We start from the raw sequence: 23,129 nt of genomic DNA on the forward strand, positions 1-23,129 counted from the left end.
TCTTCCAGCAGCAACCTTAGTTTTTCCCAGGAGGTTCTCCGTCCAGGTACTGACCAGGCTCACACCTGCTTAGCTTCAGTGGGTTGCCAGTTGTGAGTTGCAGGGTGATATGGCTGCTGGCCATATAATATAATCCCTGTAATGTGTTTTGAGTGCTGTAGGTCTTGTGTTCACAATTCAGATCATAAGAATTACTTCACTATGGTCACAAATGAGAGAATGTCTTTTTGTGCCCATCTGATTTGTTTGATCAGAGAATCTCATCCAGCCATTTATTTATTTTTTTTAATTTGAATTGCCTTTGTTGTAACAGATTTAATTGAGCTTAATTTGTTTATAAATCCACATTATCTGAAATCCATGTATGCATTTTTCATGTCTTGTCTCACAGGTACAAATCTCACAATCGCACATAGGAGAAAATGAGGGAGTACTGTATATACAGACTCTTCCACTCTAATTCTCCCACTTTCAAGGTGTTTGTCCTCCGCAATGACACAGGCACCACTGCACTATACCAGAGGTTCAGTGCTGATTCATGGAGAAACGCATTCCTCACTAACAGCACCATTAGCCTGTTTGTGCCACAGAGAGTTTTTAAAAGAGCCCTGGTCAACTAATCCCACCCTACTCTTGACCCATGACATGACCGAGACTTGCAACCACAATCATAGTGCTCCCTGTCATTTTCCAGTTTCACCTGTTGGGGAATTTAGCAGCCTCCATTATCTGTTTCTTGAGAGAAGACAGGGTATTAACCCAGATGATAATGTGGCTAGGTACACTTTTTAACACCTTAATGTGTAGGACAGGTGGAACAGAGACGATAGAAATAGAGAATAGAGAGAAAAGAAGATAGGCCACCTCTTATCTGTTACCTTTCTATATTACTCTTCAATAAGAGATGAAGGGTGTTTTCTAAGATGGCTCAGATTGTTTGCTCTTTTCTTCTCAGAATGTAATCCTATAACTGAAGATGTGAGAACATTTGAAGACAGACTCTCTAACTTTCTGAGAAATGTTTACAGCAGCCTATCGTTCTGCAAACCAGCAGTGGTAGAAGATGTGAGCTGCTTCGCCATCGACCTGAAAAAGGTGTTTGTAGATCTTGCCATGACTTCACAAGAGCAGAAGGGAAGTTCAGCACAGAGCGTGACCCTGCCTGAGTTACTGAGGAGCTTGGATGGCCTAACTGTTGTAAAAGGGGGCAGAGGCACAGGGAAGACGGCCTTGCTGAAAAAGATTGCCATTCTCTGGGCTTCTGATTATTGCCCCGTATTGAGCCAGTTCCAATTTGTGTTTTATGTCTCTTTTTCAAACCTAAATGCAAGCCCTGCTCTTGTCTCAGTGAAAGCCAACCTGGAGAGGATGATGAAACAATATGGTGAATCAGCCTTGTTTCTCCTGGATGATGTTGGAGAGGGAGAACACCCATTGTTGGAAAACCTGAGAGAGAAACTCCAATCCCAGGAAAGACCGCATTGTCTGTCCATGGTCATTGCCATATGTCCTTATATGATGGACAGACTCAACCTCCTCCCAGACAGAACTGTCACTTTAAAGGACTTCCCTACTTGCAGATCAGCCTGTCTAGTCAAAAGACTTATATGGCCAAATCTCAGCGTAATGAAAAAATGTTTGGAGAAAGTATGGTTCTATTCATTTAAAGCCAGCTTGAAGACACCCTTTTGTGCCTTGGCTCTCTGCATATCACTAGTGCAGAAGCCTGGGATGAATTTGAGCACTGGATCTTCATTTTACAGTACCTTCGTCCAGTACCTCATGCAGGGAATTGATGAGAACTCAAAGTTGCTTTTAGTAGAACAGTTGGCTTGGGAAGGTTTGATGAGAAATCAGTTTGAGTTTACAGACAAAGACTTGACAAATCTTGGCCTACAGTCAGGTTGGTTGATTAAGCAGGGGTTAGTGGTAGAAGGGAACTGTGGGCCCCACAGCCTTCGTTTCATAGATGAATACTTCCAGGAGTATTTGGCAGGGCGATATCTGGCACATTTATTCAACTCTGACCAGATAGAAAAGGCTTCAATCTGCCTGAGTCAAATCATGCCATTTCCTAAAGCAGTGGGACAGTTCTATCTGTTACTACTTCACTGCTTTCATCATTCCGGCAAGGCTGCAACAGTCATCATTCCACAACTGTTGGCTCAGTACAGTTGTCTAGATGCCTGGATGTCTGCTGATACAGACAAAGGATTGCACAAGCAGTCCAGCAGTCCACGTTCACTTATAAGTATTTTAACTCAGTGTGTCAAAATGTGTGCCGAGTTCTTCGATGGGAGTACCACACATTGGAAATCATCAATGATAGACGGGAATATTTTTCATTTAATAAATGTGGAGCGGGTACTGAAGCTCATCTATGAAAGCAATTGCACATCCGTGGGATTCCCCATAATACGGCAACATCTTGCTGGGACAACACTCCACTTTGATTCACCCATGTACCCAATATTGTGTGTGCTGTATTTCCTCAAAGACTACCCACAGTGTATCCCAGAGCTGCAGTGCATCCGAGTTACCTTTTCCGATGTCTTGGACTGTGTGGAGACCGATCCCTCTCAGCCGCATTCCTGGAAGTTTGTTCAGCTGCCTGTCGAGTTTGTTTCTGCTTTTCAAGCAGCATATCAGCAAAAAGTGACTGGTGAAAAGCTACATTTGGCAGCTAACCGGGTAGCATCGTTCGAAAAGAATGACGTCCTCCGTCTTTCTGTCCTGTTTTCTGTGTTCAAACGGATTGACATTGAAGTGGAAGACAGCCCAGGTTTCCTCTCTTGGATTCAGTGCATCCTGGATAAGTTCAGAGAAAGCTGGGTGAGGTGCCGTATAATTGGATGTTCCCTGTCCCAGGAAGACAGGAAGTGTCTGCTGTCAGCCACAGAACTTAAAGTATTGGAGCTAGTAGGGACAGCTGCCAGTCCTGTCTCAGGTGAGTCTGATTCCCACCGTGACTTTAGTTTAACGTTTATTCCAGTTTGGTAGGCATAGTCTGAGACTTTAAGATCACATATACCTGTATATACATTTATGAATATATGAATTAAACGGTCCTTGGATGAGATTCACCTTTACACGTATGGTCATAACCTTACCAACAAACTTATAAAAGATACATGGCTTTCCAAAGGGCATAGACATCTTAGACACATGGTGTTACATGATAGTGTGAGCATCAACAATTGACTCAGATTATAACTTTGTTTTTAAAACAGTTTGACTTGGATGAGAAGAAACTAAAATTGTTTAGTTCACATAGATCAGAACCTTGAAAAACATGATCAGTTCAAAGTAAGCAATACATGAGAAGACTATGAAATGTTTGAGTTTCGAATTACATTTAATCTAAATGCAATTATCAGTCAGAGCAGTTATTAGCGTCTTTTGTGTCTCTACTCGCCCACTGTGCCATTATGCCACCCAAGAACGAATGTAAATGAGGAAAAAGAGTAGAACAATGTAAAATGTAAGATGTTTCCACAGCATTATACAGTTCTTTGTTTTCGTTTACATTTTCTCATATATTTTTAATACAGCATAGCAAGACTCAGTAAGAAAGGTTAAATATGGAATGACTGATAATGTGCATTTATACTCATCCAAAAATATTTCTGACTTATTCTGCTCCAACCTCTGCAAGGGAACCTAATCTTGAGCGACTACACACCAGCTCTCTACCTCTACTGGAGGTATTGAACCTCAGGCCAGTGAAAAGCGCAGCCTGAAACAACCGTCCCATCACACAGAGAATGAAAACAATGAGAAGAACAGTAGGAGGGGCAGGTTGGCAGGGCGAGGCGAGCCAAAATATAATGATGTTGTGTGGAAAAATATTTTATACAGCCCTCGGGTGGAATCATACACATTTCCTTAAAAAACACGAAATCAAAAATCACCAGGTTTAAATCGGCACGGGTTAATTTGTGGAAGGTCAAGAGTGGAGAAACTGTAATCACAATATGAAATAAAATCTGGACACCAAAGGTTCCGTGGGCGTTATGGCAAGGTTACTGCTATTGCAATGGCTGATCTGCTCCTCACAGCTTGTCTCCATGTTGTGAGGAAGGCATATTTGAGTGGCTTTCACACAGATCTAGAAAAACAATTCTCAGAGAATATCATTAGTTTCCTGTGAGGCTACAAGTGGAAGTCATTTCTCCTTTTAGCGGTTTTTATTTTCAGAGGATTCCTGTTTGTAAGAATATTTTGGTAATTAAATTGGATGAAGCATTGAGTGTTTATACATTCTTCACTACTGCTACATAGAATAACATTTCTTAAAACAGATCTAGTAAAACAACACAATAACTTTAATTAAGAATGTTGAAATGTTTCTAGTTAATTTTATTACATGAACAGTTCATTTTGCCCTTCATTCACAATATTTAAAGAAAAGGATTCATGGGCATTAGTTGATGAGCATACGCTCAGACTGTCTTGGCACAAACTCGTACTTGACTTGAATACTCAGTGGCAATAAAGAGAAATATTTGGTAATCCATAAATCCTTCTGTCTGAAGAAGGGGTAAACTAATATCCTATTCTTGTCTTCTGTTTTTCATCTTTTCAGAATACATTCTGCGCCATCTTGACAAGTTCACTGCCCTGGAAGAGCTCCAGGTGTCCGTTAGTCCCCCATCCCAGGTTGTTGAGAAAATCCCACTTGGATTCCGGAATCTTGTTAACCTGAGAAGCATCAAACTGTACAATATTGACCTCACAGAAGATACATCCAGTTTAGGTAATGTGAGTTGTCTTGGTCTGTCACAGCACTCAAGTCAGTTTCCACACAGCAAAAAAAACTGTTTTTTCTGCAAAGCCAGTACAGGAGCAAGTAAAGGTTAATAGCTTATAGTTAGTTAATAGTAAAGGCAATAGCGACATGGCCTATGGCCTACTATTTCTCTTAGAATTAAGTGTTATTAAAGAGTTCAAATAATCTTTGTGTGCCTTGACCAAGCAACCTGGTGCTGTCTGTATAATGGCACAGGAATGTAGTTAAGGCAGCCCCTCTTTGTGATCTCAGCCACAGAATGACCTAGTGTTCTTTGCATGTGGGAAAATAAGGTAAATGAGCTTGTCTTTTGGATAACAATTTTCTCGAGGACAGTGATGATTTAAACTCACATGGTGGATGGCCACTGCTGGTGCCTGGATGTCTACTAGAAAGCCATAGGCACATTTGGACCTGATCTTAAGGTCACCAGTCACAGTCAGTCACCCAAAGGAAGATTCACCAATGAGTGATCTATAGGGTGGATAGCAGAGCTGCCTGAGACCCAGCACAAGGCGAAGGCTCTCTTCTGTCTGCACTGGGATGCTCCCAGCACAGAGAAGCTGCTACAGAAATGCAAACCAGCTCCGTCTGCCATTGTGAAGTTTAAACTAGGACATTTGGACAATGGATCTTTGAGTATTGAATTTCAATATTCAGATTATAATTCTAGAGAACTGAACTACTACCCTAACAGAATGTTTGATGCAGACTGATAGAACCTATGAGATAGGCTTTAAAACATTATACTCAGTGCATATTTTAATTAATATAATAATAATTATAATAATTTTAATTAATATAACTCACTCTAGGCTTTTAAAGGATGGTTATGACACTACAAGGCCTCAGATTCTAAAAATGAAACCATTGAAGTTGATCTTAATACTTCAAGTTAAATTTGGTGTGCAGAACATGGGAAAATAGTTGAAAGTGTCATCCAATATCAGTAACAAAAAAACTTACCGAAGTTATCAGTACATGTAGTCTTTATTATGTGATTGGATTGATGTATTGATAATGATGAGCATGCATAGGCTGCATGTCCCCCCTTCTCATCGGCTTTCCTGGAGAATCCTGTGCTTTTAAAGACGTTTATGATATCAGAGCTTGATATACATTTGCCTTTTCCGGACATTATCACAATGTAAAAAAAAATCATATTAATTTTTTTTTTCTGTTTAAAGCCTGGTTCATCCGACACTTCAGCTGTCTGACTGTGTTCCATCTGAGATGTGCTTCCTGTCCTGGATTTGAGCAGCTGGCAAAGGCACTGAGTTCCTGTAAGGGGCTGCAGGAGCTGAAATTAGGAAGCTTCACATTAAATGAAACAGAAACCCAGACGTTAGGTAAGTGCTTAATTTAATAGAGCTTGTTTTTAAACAGAAACTAACAACATATAACAAGTAAATTTTTGAAATATTAACTAATATTTTCATGAAGTTTGTACATACAGTATACTGTATATAAAACAAGAAACAATCCTTATTCTTCATCATTCTTCAATAAAGTAATAAACTATATACAAAAATTTGGCATAGGCCGAATATCTTTCCCGATATATAAAAGGCAACATGGTGGGACAGTTGTTAGCATTGCTGTCTCGCAGCACTGGGCCCCTGGGTTCAATTCCAAACCTGGTATGCTGTCTGTATAGAGTGTTCTCCCTGTGTTTGCATTGGTTTCCTTTGGGTGCTCTGGTTTCCTCCCACAATCCAAAGACATACTGGTAGATTAATTGGCTTCTGGGAACATTGGTCCTTGGTATGCGTGTTCGTGTCCGTGTGTCTGCCTTGTGATTGACTGGCATCCTATCCAGGGTGTACCCCGCCTTGTGGAGGTAGCCTCTAGCTCCCCCTTGACCATGATTTGGGCGAATTGCTTAGAAAATGGATGAATGGATGTTCTGTTTGAAAAAAGGACATTTCAGAAAATTCAAAAAGTATCTTTTCTTCTCATAGCTTCTTTGCTGTCAAATCTCCAGTCTCTTCGGATCCTCAGTCTGTGGCGACTGAAGGTGGAGGCCGAGTCTGCTGTAGAAACATTTGGTGAGACCTGCTGTTGCTCTGTTCTTAGCACCTACACATTCGAGCATCTCTAAAGCACCAGTTTTCCACCTTTAGTTCCTCACTGCACAAAACTGTAAAATAATTTTTTAGCACAATTTAGCACATTTATTTTGTTATACTGAAATTCCCTATTTAAAACTCTTTTCTGTCTGTGCAGATGCTATATCTTTTAGTCCAGGTAAGGGCAGCACCCTGGAATCGAGATACTGCCGGTTCTAATTTGAATAGTTATGATGACAGCAACACTGATTCCTGAAAGTAAAGTAAACTCTCTCAATTCTGCCATTTAAAATGGAACTGGAAGTAAAAATGGAGTCATAATTGCAGGTGTCTTGCAACCCTAACCCTAGACTGGCCTGAAATTCAGGTCTATTTCAATCGCATTTTAACAGCGTATTTCAACTGATGGAAAAGTTCCGTAGAGAAAATACATTATTGGATGAGATCTATTTTTACTAGTTTTAATGAATGCATTTGAGTATTTTTGGCTCTTATTTGTTGGAGTGGAGAATCTTTTCCAATCTGATGAACAGAGGGCTTCATAGAGAGATGGCAGAATTGCTCCCTTTAAACCCTAGCTAGGGTTAGGGTTAGGATTCTCACAGTACTTAGACATTTTTTAACCTCATGGCTGTATTTTGGGGCCCACGTGAAGTTTAGGAAGAGTGATACTTTTCTCCCATCTTCAATTTTGTTCTCTGACATATGTGGCACTTTACATTGCATTGGACATTTAAAGAAGTGTATTCCAGAAATGGGTAAAATCAAAAGTGTAGAGCAAATTCATTCCACTGGCTAAACTCTCTTTATTCAGTCATTTTAAATGGAATCAGATGTAAAAATTGAGTCAAAATTTGATGGGTCTTTTAACCCTAACCCTTACCCTAGACTGGCCTGAAATTCAGGTGTATTTCAATCCCTTTTTAACAACGTATTTCAAGCGATTGAAATGTTTCGTAGAGAAAATATATTATTGGAGAACATCTATTTCTTAAGAGTTTTTATAAATGCATTTGAGAATTTGTAGTTCTTATTTGTTGGAGAGAAGAATATTTTCCAATCTGATGAATAGAGGGCTTCAAAGACAGATGGTAGAATTGCTCACCTTAAACCCTATCTAGGGTTAGGGTTAGGATTTTCAAAGTACTTAGACATTTTTTAACCTCATTTTGGGGCCCAGGTGAAGTTTAGGAAGAGTGATACTTTTCTCCATCTTCAATTTTTTTTTCAGATATATTTGGCAGTACTGTATATATTGCTTGGCCATGTGCATTGCATTGAGAAAATGCATTCTATTGGGTAAACTCTCTCAATTCTGCCATTTCAAATGGAACTGGATGTAAAAATTGAGTCAAAATTGGATGGGTCTTGTAACACTTATCCTAGTCTGGCCTGAAATGTATACTTGTTTCAATCCCATTTTAACAGCATTTTTCCAATGAATGAGAATCTGAATAGAGATGTATTAAATACATGTATTTAAGTTTTTCTGAATAGATTTGAATGGTTAAATGCAGATGAATACTTGACTTCCTCCTCCTTTAGAGACAGTTTAGTGTAACTGCACATCTGGTTTTGGTCTTTTTTCTGGAATCAAATGATCAGAATAGTTATAGCCTTTTTCCATTGACCAAATTAACAACATTTCAAGGCTTGGGTTCCACATGAAAAGCCTGACTGTTTTTTTGTTTTCTCCTCATTTAGCCAATGCCTTGGAAACTCTGTCACAGCTTGAGTGCCTGAAAGTCCCTGCACTTACCCAGAGGTCTGAGCTCATTGTGGAGAAGCTTCACCTGTTTTCTGAACTTCAGTCTCTGCGGATGGACTGCTGTCTCAATGATGACTCTCTAAACAGATTAGGTAGAATGTTTCACTTTGGAGTTTAGAACCACGATTTTCTGTAGGACAGATTATACTTTTACATGCTTACCACAATATGGTGGATTAATTTGCTTAGCAGTTGCTCTTTTCTCAGGTTCACTTTACAGTTGTATACAATCAATGCAATAAGCAGAAATAACAGAAACCATACAACTAGCACATTTCCATCATAAAGGAAACCTATGAAACAAATGTGCATGTGCCTGGTAATGGGGTTAGTTTAGAGGTAAAGGGATATCAGTAAATAATAGTATCCTACTGAGTTGTTTAAGATGAAAATTTCAGTGAAGTTTTAAATATATCTAAGCAATCAAGATCTCAGTGGCAACAAATCCTAGAATACAACATTTTCTAATAAAAACAAATGGAAACACTGTGATAAAAGAATAACTAATCCCATTCTGGACTGTTTTGGTCCGCCTTCAGATGGTGCCAGTGGATAAACTCCGTGTGTTTTGGTATTGCTAGCATCTTTATTTCCGCTCCCTACAGCTCAGACAGCAAGGGCTGGTCATTTATGTCGACTCCAGAAGCTGGTGCTGAATGACCACCAGGCCGTCACGGACGTGGGCTGGAAGGGATTTTTCCAAGGACTTGGCGGACTGGAGGAGTTGCGTAGTTTCTCTCTGTCACAGAAGAGCCCTGCTGCTGCTGCTGTTGATCCAGGGGCAGATACCGTCCAAGCTCTGATGCAATGTGTGTCCCGGATGCCCTGTCTGCGTCTCCTCTTGCTGCTTGGCTGGTTTTCCAAAAAAGAGGACTCGGAACCTGTCCGAGGTCTTAAACAAAGCCATCCCAATCTCGACATCGACCTGCGTTTCAAAGATCTCCAGTTGCCAGCAGAAATTAGGATGGTACTTTTAGAAGTAATCAACGGCATTCGACAGTGTCATTTCACTTAAATGGAACACTGTATATGATTTTGCTGATGGTAATCAATTTTTATTTGTAGCACCAATAGTCCAGAGTTAGTAAAGTTAGGTTACATATTGCTATGTGTATATTCGAATTCAAATCTTTCCACGGTCTGCAAGTAGTCCTATTAAACTGCACACCCCCCACAGAAATATCACTCTCTGTGTGGCTCATGTTTTGGAAAAGTTATTTAAAATATTTTGCAGAGAGAAATTTCAGTTTTCTGCTTTGGGTTCAGCCTCTCTGATTTCACTGCATTTCTACATCATGGACAGTTCAACCATGCCAATTTAAGTCTTTGGGGTGTGACTTTGAGGTAAATAATTCCGGCTTGAAAACCAGTATGCTAACAAAAGTTTATGATGTCATAAACTGAGCATGAAAATGTACTTACAGTAGCTGATTGAATTCTTGTGTTTTACTCAGACCTACTGTACAAGGCCCGTGTACTGAAAGCAACTTACTAGCTGGGGATAATTATATATTTATTACACGGCTCCTTACTAAACTAGTACACTAGGTAAATATTGTACAATGCAATGAATTGAACTGCTAAAATTACTCACCAACTCTGTACTACATCAATGCATTTCTATACCCACATACAAACACACACATGCTCACACCAGGGCTAATTTTACCAGAAGCCAATTACTGTAACTACCAGTATGTTTTTGGACTGTGGGAGGAAACCACAGGACCCAGAGGAAACATGAACCCATGGAGAATATACAAACTCCACAAAGATAGCACCCATGGTCTGATATTGAATCCAGGTCCCAAGCACTGCGAGGCAACAAAACTAACATACTAACAACTGTGTTACCACACCCAGTATTTCAAATGTTGTGGATAACAACAAACGCAAAGAAGTAGCTGCTGCCCCCTAGAGGATATTCAAATACACTACTAAGTCCAGCTCTTGCTGTAGAAATTCAATACCAAACAGAATTGAACAAACACGTGGGAGAGTTCCAGAACGTAATGCAGCAAATTACTGAAATAGTCACTCTTTAATAATTACAAGCATCCTTTGCAAGGACATATATTGCACTTTTTTAAAGTGAAAATTGAAATTACAATAAAATATGTAGGTCTCCATCTCATTCACTGATAATGAGGAAAGAGTGTCAACAGTATTGCAACAGTATAATACACTTTGAGCCTGTGCTATGAAATATTGAGATAAGAATTTTTGTGGGTTGGAAACAAGCTGAAATTAAACCAAATCCATATGAGTAAAGAGCTTGTGACTCTTAAGTGTGTTCTGTCAAATCTGGGCAGCTCGGTCACTTCAGTTCCATATACAGTGATGTGTCACAGTGCGCCAGTACGCTCCCCACACATCAGCTATCAGTGGGGAGGAGAACAGAGAGATGAAGCCAGTTCAAAGGTTGTCCAGCAGGTAGAGGTGATGTATAACAAAAGAAAGCATCATTGTAATGTCGCAAGAAAACCGTCTTTATTGTCCTCCACAGTTCAAAGATAGTAAGTTTTTGCGAAAATTAGTCCCGTTGTGAATGTGTGCTCTGTGATGGACTGGCATCCTGATATCCAGGACTGTGTATTCTGCCTTGCACCCATTTCTTCCCGGATTAAAATAAACAGTAAAAGTAAACGCATATATCACTGTTACAAAAAATTGGGTATGGTGTTTACAACGCCACTCTAGTAAATAAAGACAAAAAGATAAAGACCTGGTGTCTGTATTAAATAGTATTTACCAGCACCTATAGCATAACGATAGTTATTGGAGACTGTGTTTAATGAAGGCTTTATAATATGCTACAGATAAATGTCTTTTCTCACTAAAATATATTGGTATCTAAATAGCCAGTCCTGACACTGTCTTGAACTCAAGTGGTTCCGTGATGTTAAATAACATACCCTCTCTGGGCAGGAACAGGCTTGCACTTCCATGAATAATTTGGTGTGGAGAAATAATCGGGCAATAGCTTAAAAGAGACTTCTTTCACAAATTTTACACTCAGTTTTCAAAATAGAAAAAATATTTACAACTGTTTTTTTATTTCATAACCTACCCCATTAGATCCCTAAAATTAACAACTGTAATGCAGTCAGAAGTGGTTGTACTGCCATTAGAACATAAGAAAGATTCAAAGGAGATGGAGTGATTCTAACAACCTAGGCTGTTTGTGGTAAACATAAATAAAAGATTACTTACTGTATAAACTATAAACTGATGCTGAAATAGACCACGCTTGCTAAGAAAAATTACAATTCCAAGTCACACTTGGGAGATTTAAGGACATTAAAAAAATAAAAATGAGAGGAGCCTATTCATCCCATCTGTCCAGTATGGTAGTTAGTAATTTAAACGATCCAAGAATCTCATCCAGATGTTTCTTCAAAGACATCAGTGTACCACCTTCAACAACATGGTTGGGTAGCTTGTTCCATAATCAAGCAAGCACACTGGAAAAGGAAGCAAATATTCCCTAAGATGTTAAAATTACTCCTCATTTCTCTAAATTTAGTCTGTGTCCCTCAGGGCCCAATATTGGATGCAGTATGTCATGGCTCATCAAGAAAGAATGTAGTAGTGCAACTCCTTATCTCACCTGCAATATTTCCTCTTGTTCCTTGCTATACAAGACACACTGGAAGGGGATAACAGTCCATCGTAAGGCACTCACAGAACCGCACACACTCATAACAGGGCCAGTTTTCCCTGAAGCTACTAAACCTATCAGCATGTCTTTGTAATGTGGGAGGACCCCAGAGCGCCTGGAGGAAAACCATGCAAACAAGAGGAGAACATACAAACTCCACGCAGACAGCACCCCAGGTCTGGAAACGAACCGAGGACCCCAGCACTGCAAGACAGCAATGCTTACCACTGTGCCACTACACATAATTATTTTAATTTATTCCAGGAGAATAAAGAAAATGGAGCACTATACCAAATTAACACAATAATGCCTTTACTATCCATATACTACATAGTCCCCAGTAGCAAGACTGATTTATGAAATCCAAGAACCACAGTCTATCTTTTCTTTATTGTAATGAGCTCTTGGGTCTCCTTTCTTTTCTTCCATCTTTGACTCTTCTGCACTGCCATATTCTTATATATTCATAGTCCTATCATCGGCGTCATTGGAATGTAAACCTTAAGGTCATGACCAGAATAAAACTTAGAATATATCTTAGAATAAAGTGGCCTTGTTCACCTAGTAGTTCTTGCTCCTTGCAGGGCCCACAAACCTTTTGTCAACACGGGATGAAGGGTTTCTAACACTGAGACTTCACAATCTCAGGGTGCGTGGGATTCCTGGCTTGGTGCTCAAATACGGTCTTCAGTCAGAAAAATGGCAACAGCACAAAACTAAAAAACAGAGAAGGTCTCTTGTAAACTGCGTCACTCCTGCACTTACACGCCAAACCATGGTTTCCAGGATCCCCAGGCTGGAAACAACAGTTAGAACTGGTATCGGTGAGAAAATGGAAAAGGTTGATCCACCACTTTCAAGCATAACATGAAAGCAACAGAACACATTAATAATAGAAAACTAATAACATAAGAAATAAGACAAGACAACAAACATCTTACAAAGTTTTCTCTTCTGTGTGAATACGCAGGTGTCATTTAAGGTTGCTTATGTCACTAAAACTCCTCCCACACTGCAAATGTGAAGGGGTAATGTGGAATTAAATGGGCTTAGTGTAATTGTGGGATTGTGGGAGGAGTACATTTACAGGGCTCTGGAGAAGCTGCGTGGATTCCTATAGGACTGGTGTGCCATGATTATGTATGAGTTGATGTTTGTTACGTAATGTTATATCTGTTTGTAAAGCATTATCTACTTGTACTGTTAACTCTACTCTTAGGTTATGTATGGCTGTGCATAACATAACCCTTGTAACATTCTCATGCTTTTCTCATGTGTACTCTCCGATGTTACAAAAACCATTGATCGCGTCTCTTAGTTATCCATGTTAGCCTAATACAATATACTGGAAAAACTACTGTATACAAACAGGAACAGGGAAATGTTGGGAAATGACCATGTCTTGACATCAGATCTAGGACTATGTGATGTAATATTTCTAAGGAAATATCAATTGATGTTTTTAAAGACACGCCACAACATTTTTTCTATGTAAAGCTATGGTTAAATTACAAGCAAGCTATCATTTCAAACTTCATGTGACTGACACTCTATATGTCTTGGGGCTGGGGCGGAGTGGTGGCTCTGTGGCTAAGGATCTGCGCCTGTGACTGGAAGGTTGCCAGTTCAAATCCCGCGGCTGGCAGAGGAATCCTACTCCGTTGGGCCCCTGAGCAAGGCCCTTAACCATAACTGCTCCAGGGGCGCTGTACAAGCTTCTTTCCCTGTCTCTGTGTCTGTGTCTCCATGGAGAAAAGCTGGGGTATGCGAAAAGACGCATTCCTAATGCAAGAAATTGTATAGGGCTAATAAAGAAACATTATTATTAAACTAGGGTTTTTTTTGTGATGTCATATGTTAAATTGTACAATGCATTCTGCAATACAGCTGTGTTGCGTTGTGTTGACTGTGGCTGCTACACCTGTGGTAAAAATAGTTTACCATTAATTTTGTTACCAATAAATCGATTTTACTCCTTGCCTACACTGAAACCTTGCCAGCACCATGGACCCAAGCAGTATGAGACCTCCATATAAATAATATTAAGACATGGTAGGATTGAGAAATGTCAGGAGGTTATTTATATAATATGTAATGTCAGCTACTGTACATTATCAGCTATATTTTCTTTTTACGGTGTTATACAACACTTACCATTTATACCTTAAATAGAGTCTTACAAAAGTTTTTCTAGTCACTTTCATAACCTTGTGCTGCACACTAAGAAAAATATAATAGTGTTCATAGGTAAAATGTTTCACAAGACTTAAACTCGATTTAATTTTCTAAATAAAACGAAAAAGAGGAAATGTGTCACATACAGTACATGATTTCAGTATCCCTGGAAATCCGGATCCGCAAAACGTTCCAGGATAGCTAATGAAATCGGCAGGAACTTCATGCACGTTTGAGCCTTTGCTTATTACAATATGATTTAAAAACAGCCAGCTGTTTGTTTGTTTATATCGGTTTATCGGTTTATTTAATGTGCTCGCTAGGGATTGGAGTAATGTACTGTAAAATCTTCTTAGCGCAAACCCGTGAATGACAGTTTAAATGTTCTTCAAATCACGACAGGGGATACAGCCCCCTTCTGGGCTTCGTGTGACTTACAAATACATCTGTATCAGGAACACGGATGACCATGGGATACTGAACTGAATACGAGACCGGCGATTGTACAGCGCAGTAGAATATTTCTATGTGGTCTCATCTCTAGAAGCCAAGTCCCCACATAAAAATACCAGGGATCCATACAGAATCCCTTGTACATTAAGTAGTAAAACACGATACATAATAGAAAGTATTCTGCATTACAAGTTCTCTTACTGAGTAGCCAGCAACATATAAAGAAGGAATAGTTAGTTCAGTAGCCGAGGTCGAGAATATGTTTAACTCAGACTGTCTTAACTCACCAGTCTCCGTTGGTCTCAGTTTTGTTTCAAACCTGAACCACCGTAGCCCTTGATGCCGAGATGCGCTCCCGCCCCTTATCTCCAACTGCCCCGACTCTCTCTTTCACACGTCAAGTCTCACCCTCAGGGCCTTCGTTTCTCCTTAGATGTGAAGGGCTTCACTCTAGAAACGAGTAAAACTGTTCTCATAGCAGATCCGGGTAAAGAAAAATGCTAGGTGTAACGGAATCCAACGCGCTGCTTTTTTCACCAGATCTTTAATATTACATAGGCTCCGGGTTGTTAAATTCCCTTCACAGCTAAAGTGCGTAGAACAGTTAAAAAATAAGGTTCTGTATGTCTGGATCTAGAGCAAAGGGAAAAGCCACACATCATGCACACTCCCCCTTTTCGCTAATGGGATCAGGTCTGCTAGAAAAAACGCAGTTGCGTCTGACAAACAACTACTACACCACCATAGACACTTCGTGAGGCTAGATTTGAGGACTAAAGCTGGTACCGGGGATCGTGCCACCAACTTGAATAAGCACACATTTGTCACAAATTGCGATAGCATCAAAAAAGAAAAAAACAGGTTTAAAATTAAGGAAAACGTTGTGTTTAGAAAACTGAATTTTAAATCTTGTGTAAAGCACAGTAAATACACGTACTGTACTATACCGTATTTGATCCCTACCCTTATACAGCACTTTTCTGGAGACTCCACTCAAAGCTCTTTACAAGTAATGGTGAATCCCCTTTACCACTAACAATATGTAGCTCCCACCTGGATGATGTGGCGGCCTGAAAGGGCACCAGTACGCTCATCACACACCAGCTAATAGTGTGGAGAAAAACAGTTGTGAAGCTAATTCATAAATAGGGATTAGTACAGTAGGTGGCCATGATTGGTGATGGGCAGGAGGAAATTTGGGCTGGACTGCTATCCTTTTCAAGAAACACCCTAGGATTTTTAATGACCACAGAGAGTCAGGACGTCAGTTTCACATTTCATCCAAAGGATATCACCTTTTGTTTACAGTATAGTGTCTTCATCACTGTGTTAGGGTATTAGAACCCACACAGACCGCTGGGTGAACACTCCTTATTGGTCCCACTAGCACCACTTCCATCAACAACCTTAGGTTTCCCTGGAAGTCTGTCATCCAGGTACTGACCAGGCTCACACCTGCTGAGCTTCAGTGGGCTGCCAGTTGTGAGTTGCAGGATGATATATACAGTGTAGCTGCTAGCTCTATAGTTGTTATTTATTTTGATTAAAGCATTACAGTAGTTTTTGAAACACATACTGTATTTCTTCATGTGGAAGTGAAAATCAAAAATGAAGTTAGCAGATCTCTGCAATGATCTCTAGAAACTCTAGCAGCTTCTACTTTTAATGTCCTTGCACAAACCAAGGTGAAGACAAGACATTTATTTAGGCTCTTCTTTCCATTAGCCTTTCCATTGCCTTTATTTATATGGAATTTATTCCAGAACGTCAGGAGACAGTGGTAAAACTAGGCTCATGTTTTGACATTAGCTTCAGAGGCTCTGGTCTGGGAAACTTTGGAAGCTTCTGCATGGCCTGCTTTGGCAGATGACCTGGCTCAGAGCATGATTCCCATAGGCATGGTAGCTATAGGTCAGGCTCCTTTATAATGTAATGTTTCTTTATTAGCCCTATACAATTTCTTGCATTAGGAATGCGTCTTTTCGCATACCCCAGCTTTTCTCCATGGAGACACAGACACACAGACAGGGAGAAGCTTGGGGTCAGAGCGCAGGGTCTGCCATTGTACAGTGCCCCTGGAGCAGTTAGGGTTAAGGGCCTTGCTCAGGGGCCCAACGGAGTAGGATTCCTCTGCCGGCCGCGGGATTTGAACCGGCAACCTGCCAGTCACAGGCGCAGATCCTTAGCCACAGAGCCACCGCTCTGCCCTTAATAAGTAGGTTTGCCCGTTCTAGGACTGCTGCCAGCTATCATTGCTGATACATAACTGTTAGGGCACTTTCTATGAGGCAATTCTTGTCCAGTAACCCACTGACCCATTGTGGTGATCATTCACTTTTTTTGCAGTCTGTCTTGAACTTTGATGAAGGATGTTTGCTCTCCACCTTAAAAATAGACGTAGCTGCCATTTCTGTGTGCCATGTCGCAACTGATGAGGAGTTCCTTGGGTATTTACATAATATATATACATACTGTATCTTCTGACTAAAGAATGACAAGTAAGGCAATGAATATATTTAACAGTAATTAAAAATATACAGCAGATGTTTGGAAAAATCTGATTACATGGCTGGTTATTACATGCTTTGAATTTTATTTTATTTTTAATTCAAGAACTTCACGTGCAAAGAACACAAAACTACAATTTAAAGAAAAACAAACATTCAGCATAAAATATGATACATTTTTTGCAATCCATTGAGCCTTTATTAAACACATATATGTAATCTGAACATTTAACACAGTTTAGATTTTTTTGAGGGGGACGTCTTTAAAGTTATTAATTCAGATTTCAACTGCAAGTCGATATTCACAGTCCATCACCCTCATTGGTCACTAAGTTGATTTCAGCTGTTATCCTCACTCTTGATCTCAATGTTTCTAACACTGAATATCATCATCTATATGGGGATATAAATGTAAATATGTACTATTCCGAAAACAACTCATGTAGATATTCAGCACAGGATGAGGCTTATGTGAAGATTTTATTTATGGTCAGGATAGACCATAAAAAACAGAAACGTATAACACTCACACAGGGCGACTGACCACTGAGACGTGCTTCAGTTCATGTTCACAGGTGTCGAAAAAGGAAGTCAAAAACACCACAGTCAGATCTGCTACAAGGTTTTTACACTCTGAGGAAATACAGTACTAATGATTCTGAGTATGACACGAAGCGATTGCCTGTGTAATTGACTGAAGAGAGATGTGATTATACAGTGATAATGATTCTTAACATAGAAATATAAACTGCTGGCACAGTCTGGCCTCAATGGAAGTGCTCTAATGCTTGCTAACCGATCTCATAAGAGATGCTAAAATGTTAATGTAAGAAATAAGAATCAGTAAGCTTAAAACGCCAGTTCATGTTGGATGTTAGAATCAGATTCAGACAGACATTAGATAGTAAGTTCCATAGATAAGATTGCAAATGCCATTTACAGGGAGTTTATGAAGGTAATACTGGATGGCATATGATACTGGTACAGCGGTAAGGTAATACCTTACACATGATAATAATAAACCTCTACTGTTGATAAATTGATCATTAATTACATGCAGGTAACAAACTCCATAAACTAAACCATATCCATAATCCTAACCCTAGGGTTTGAAGAAGGTATCTTACTCCTTTTAAACAATGATGATGTTTTTACATGCAGGTAAGCTTGCGTGGCTCTGAAAGTCCAGACTTCTACAATTAGAGTCCTGCGTTAGGCCTCTCTAAGTCTCATTTAAGTTTGGGCAGCCTTCTTAAACCTCCCCATGTCAGAAGTTTGAGATTAAGCATAAGATTTTTGTAATTCCACCATCTACAAGACTAATAAATGCGTGACCATCAGTTACAGTCTCACCTTTAATCCCCAAGATGACACACTTCTCACTCTGTCACACACTCGGTCACCTGGTTTCTATCACCCTCGTGCTTGATGCTGGCCAGAATAGGCTCCGGCTCCCCCGAGACACAAGAACACGGTTATGAAATGGAAGGATGGATATTTCCAAAGTATCTGCTGTATGTATTGCAATTTATTTCCACAAGCATTGGATCAAAGACAAATGCAGTTAGATAAAACATACTATGCAAAAGGGAAATCTAAAATTGTAAAAACAATTATTACTAAGGTAACTCATTTTGCACAACTAACGTATTAAGCAAAATATATTAGCAAAATATTTTTCCAACTAGAAATCTTTCATGCATAAAAACTAGCACAGTAAGTTAAATTAATGATAATGCAGAAAAAAGTAAGAAATCATGTGCATTTAATACATTGATTTCTAAACTGTCAAAATTAAATCTATAAGCAATTTGACATATGCAGTCTACCAGCTATGTAATGGGGAAACGTCTTACTGATTAGCTCATGTTTCATGCATCTCTATTTTCAGGATGGCGCTGCCTTTATTTGACATAGTTCCTTTGACTTCAATATGCGACTCCCCATGTTTCAACATGTTCCCCCCTGCCGCCTTGCCTCTGGTGAAACTCTTGGCTTCTTTATAATACATGAGATTGTAGAGATCATGATCACAGGCCTGATCTTTAGGAAAAATCCCCAGAGCAAACCAGTTTTCGTACAGGTTGTAGTCAAAGGGCACTGAAAACATAATGGCCAGACGGTGCAAGACTTGGGAGCCGGAGGTGATATCATACATCAGAATTCCAACACATCCGGTGGCTGTGCCCACTTGTTTTGAGAAGGAGCACATGGCTCTCTGATCATTTTTGACTGTAGGGTGAGGAGGTTCACAGACATCTCCACTGAATGAGTAGGTCCTGATACAAAGTAAAAGATCAAGGTCACTGTTTGCAGACGACTGTATGTTTTGTACCGCATATATTGCATGCTCTTACACTTTTTCTGATTCAGCAGATGTCCATAGTGAGCTTACAGATAAGGCCATTCGGCAGTGTGAAGATAGAACATTAACAAAATACTGTTTATTTTGCTGTTCTTTTTAATGTACTGCATTTCATCTTTGCTTTGAGGGCAACTGGGGCCAAGGTTTGACTATAAGGCTCATACAAACAGGGTCTGAGACTTTAAATAAGAAGAGCTTCTGACCTCACTGACTCTTCCCAATAGAGGAGTAGATTTAGTGACTATTTCCCCAATGACTAATAAGAATTATGCAACTGAATTTTGTCTAGTTTGGCAAATTGTGAGTCTATAAGGAATTTCTATCTCACATTAAGAAACACGGCTTGTCTCATACATTTAAAACAAAAACATTACATTAAATTAGAAAGTTGCACTGTGATTTACAAGATCTCATTACTTAGTTTTATTTTTGACTTTTCAAAATTTTATTTTTTGATAACTTACCTTGGGTTTGTTAGATGATATTTTTCCATGTGGTTACAAATTTCAATTGCTGCATTTCGATCACTGTTTAGGGCTCTAGAAAGTTCTTCAATCTTGCTGATCCCATCTATCACTGATAATAATCTGGACATGTTCAGTGTGTTCCCAAAGTCAGCTGGTTCCTGGCAATGAAAGCAGAGCAATTATTACAAGTTTTCCTATCAGTCTCACACTGCCTCTGCGTGCTGTAAGTCATTTTATTTATATTTCTCAGTCACATGTTGAAGAGGGGTAACTACAGCATTCCCCTAATGTAACTAAAAACCTGAAGAAAGATTCCATTACAAGAACTTTATTGCACCGTGGATGGGACACCAGAGGGACAAACTTGTAAACACATACAGGCATGGCAGGATTTTTAAGATGCTACAGTACTTCACCTAGACAGCATGTCACTGGACTAGACTGTGGTACAATACCTGGAGAAAACCCATGCAAACATACTGTACATGAGCAAAACACATTCCTGGAGCTGTGAAGTGAGAGTGCTGGCCACTACAGTATGTCAGTGCTGCTACTTCTTCTTCATTGACTGATGCACTTTTTCAAGGTGATTTACATTCAAGCCAAGTAATGACATTTAAACTCTAACATTACTGTTGTTTTGAAATAATAATAATAATAATAATAATAATAATAATAATAATGTTTCTTTATTAGCCCTATACAATTTCTTGCATTAGGAATGCGTCTTTTCGCATACCCCAGCTTTTCTCCATGGAGACACAGACACAGAGACAGGGAGAGAAGCTTGGGGTCAGAGCGCAGGGTCTGCCATTGTACGGCGCCCCTGGAGCAGTTAGGAGTGGAACTAATAAAAAAATCAAAATGACTGGACATTATTAAAAATATTGGATTGTCGATTATTCTTTTTAACAACAACGCGAAAACAAAAGAGGAATGTCAAATTTAGAAAATAAATTAATAGATTATGAATACATGGAATACACAGAAAAAAACTGTGAAAAATGCCCCAACCTGTTAACTGTTGCAGAGTTCTCTTGCTTCAGTCGCTCTTCTGAGTACAAATGACCCAGGCTCTTTGCCTCTGCATTTGATAAAGTTTGTATCGTCCAATCCCACAGCAGAACACATACTTCTATACGTTTGTCCAAGTGATGTTTTCTATATGAAAATGAGGGTCTCAATTGCTTTCATTTCAAGTCATTTTCATTTTCACATCCCCACGCATTGCTCTTGTCAGACCGCATTCGATCTTTTCTTGCTTACACTGCTGATGAACCCTGATGCTTGCCTTTATCATATCTTGACGAGATTACTGTAATAGCCACTTAACAAACTTCAAATGGTCCGAAGCTCTGCTGCTCAACTTCTAAAGGGTTCAAGGCTCCTTGACCACATCACCCCAATTCTGACAACTTCTTCACTGGCTCCCCCGTTACCTAGAGAACTCAGTTTTTTAACTTTTAAAGTCCTGCATGCCAAAACCCCACAATATGTAGCATCCTTCATTTCACCCTATATTGCAGTATGTACCAAACAGGGCTGTACACTCCGCAGAGACACATTTTGAGTCGTACCTCCTTATAGGTACAAGTGCATTAGGGCGCATACTTTCTCCTGCCTTGCTCCACAACTTTGGAACTCTTCTACTGCCCATCGTGGAATCTCTTTTACAGTTTTCAAATCGATGTAGGGCTTATCAGTTTAGTCTAGCTTTCAATTAATGTATGCCTTTTCTCCTTTTTCCACATTTTTTCTTTTTATCTCTGTCTCTATTTCTTTATTTCTGTTTAATGTCACTGTTATTTTGACTTGATTTTTCAATGTACAGTGCCCTGTTTGTGCCTTAAGGCTGTTTCCCCACATTAGCACATAACAACAGTGCCCCGAACACTGTACTGTATGTGTACATGGGCACTGAAATAAATCCTTGCTGTAATGGAGGAACATTAAGATTACTGCCAAAGAAATTCCTTATGGCACATGAATTTAAAATGCATATACAGTACATATTGAAACAGTGTTTTAATATGGTGTTACAAATGGGGGTTTCCAAAAATTATGAATTTCAGGAATTGACCGAGCGGTTTCGTCAATAAGTAAAATAATTATTCATTACCCACACTTTGTAAGTGATTTCTCTAGAATAGAATTTCTCTAGATTGGTTGGTATAATTAAGAGGCACATGAATTCTTTATTCTCTGGCACAGCATTGGTGATAAGAGTCATACTCCAGACACACTTGGTTAAACAAATGTTTATTAACGATGACAATACAAACACTACACTACATACAACAAAACATACAGGACGCAATTCTCTTCTGTTGTCTAAATGTGATTTCAGGTGGTGTGTTTATGGACTGCTCATCATCAGTCATTTACCCACAACTTAATGAACTTCAAAGAAACTAAAAAAACCAAGGGAAACTTTACAGCAGTTTTTGATCTTGGCACCTCCCTCATCTCGGCAAATATCCCCTCTGCTTTGAAGCTGGAAGTGTCAGGTGTCACGCACTTCATCTGCACTCGAAGAGACACTTCCTAGTCATCTATAGCTGTAACCATACAGATTGCCCGTGTCCTCTGAAACTTCTGGGAATTTATGTCCACCTAAATAAAAATTGCTCTCTTCCACAAATGACATGAGGAACTCTCAGACGTATGAGCCACACTGTGTGACAGTGTGCAATTTGTGGCAAAAAAAACAATTAGATGACAAGTCCACAGACAAACTCTGTATAGAATTCATTGACTTACAAAGAGGTAGTTTCGGATTCTGTGTGGTAAGAAGTGGAAATGAAGCTGGAAACACAAAATGGTACACCACTGACTTGATAAATACGGGCTTTCGCATCAACTTTAAATATTGCAG

General features: G+C 39.5%; 2 protein-coding genes across 6 annotated transcripts in view; one reads left to right on the plus strand and one right to left on the minus strand.

Moving 5' to 3' along the window:
• Positions 1-9,806, plus strand: part of LOC148676013 (baculoviral IAP repeat-containing protein 1e-like) — a 22,685-nt gene extending 12,879 nt beyond the window's left edge. For both annotated transcript variants that reach the window (XM_088600288.1, XM_088600290.1), the window contains exons 10-15: positions 956-2,947; positions 4,586-4,756; positions 5,977-6,138; positions 6,751-6,837; positions 8,563-8,718; positions 9,232-9,806. In XM_088600288.1, coding sequence (XP_088456414.1) covers positions 956-2,947; positions 4,586-4,756; positions 5,977-6,138; positions 6,751-6,837; positions 8,563-8,718; positions 9,232-9,641 — 2,978 coding nt within the window. In that variant the 3' untranslated portion in view covers positions 9,642-9,806. The remainder of the gene's footprint in view (positions 1-955; positions 2,948-4,585; positions 4,757-5,976; positions 6,139-6,750; positions 6,838-8,562; positions 8,719-9,231) is intronic.
• On the minus strand, positions 6,135-21,506 carry LOC148676014 (DELTA-thalatoxin-Avl1a-like). 4 transcript variants are annotated; one of them, XR_015925537.1, is made up of 6 exons: positions 21,269-21,504; positions 20,252-20,412; positions 18,776-19,701; positions 15,203-15,365; positions 12,849-13,003; positions 6,135-8,705 (listed from the first exon to the last, which is right to left on the minus strand). XR_015925537.1 is itself a non-coding variant. In XM_088600313.1 (3 exons), the coding sequence occupies exons 2-3, from the start codon at positions 20,380-20,382 to the stop codon at positions 19,287-19,289; spliced, it is 546 nt and encodes a 181-aa protein (XP_088456439.1). In that variant the 5' UTR covers positions 20,383-20,405; positions 21,269-21,506; the 3' UTR covers positions 17,574-19,286. The 4 variants fall into 4 exon arrangements, 2 of the variants coding, with proteins under 2 accessions (XP_088456439.1, XP_088456424.1); XR_015925539.1 differs by lacking the exon at positions 12,849-13,003; XM_088600313.1 differs by lacking the exons at positions 6,135-8,705; positions 12,849-13,003; positions 15,203-15,365 and having other exon boundaries at positions 17,574-19,701; positions 20,252-20,405; positions 21,269-21,506.
• Between the last annotated feature and the right edge of the window lie 1,623 nt (positions 21,507-23,129).

This window comes from Lepisosteus platostomus, chromosome 2 (assembly GCF_059453375.1).
Source record: "Lepisosteus platostomus isolate fLepPlt1 chromosome 2, fLepPlt1.hap1, whole genome shotgun sequence".
In the NCBI taxonomy this organism is placed as follows: Eukaryota; Metazoa; Chordata; class Actinopteri; order Semionotiformes; family Lepisosteidae; genus Lepisosteus; species Lepisosteus platostomus.

Bases quoted from the DNA above. Each gene is read 5' to 3' on its own strand.
- LOC148676014 (XM_088600313.1), bottom strand. From the start codon at position 20,382: ATGTCCAGATTATTATCAGTGATAGATGGGATCAGCAAGATTGAAGAA. The intron at 19,702-20,251 runs GTAAGTTATCAA...ACTTTGTATCAG, and splicing joins TATCATCTAACAAACCCAAG to GACCTACTCATTCAGTGGAG.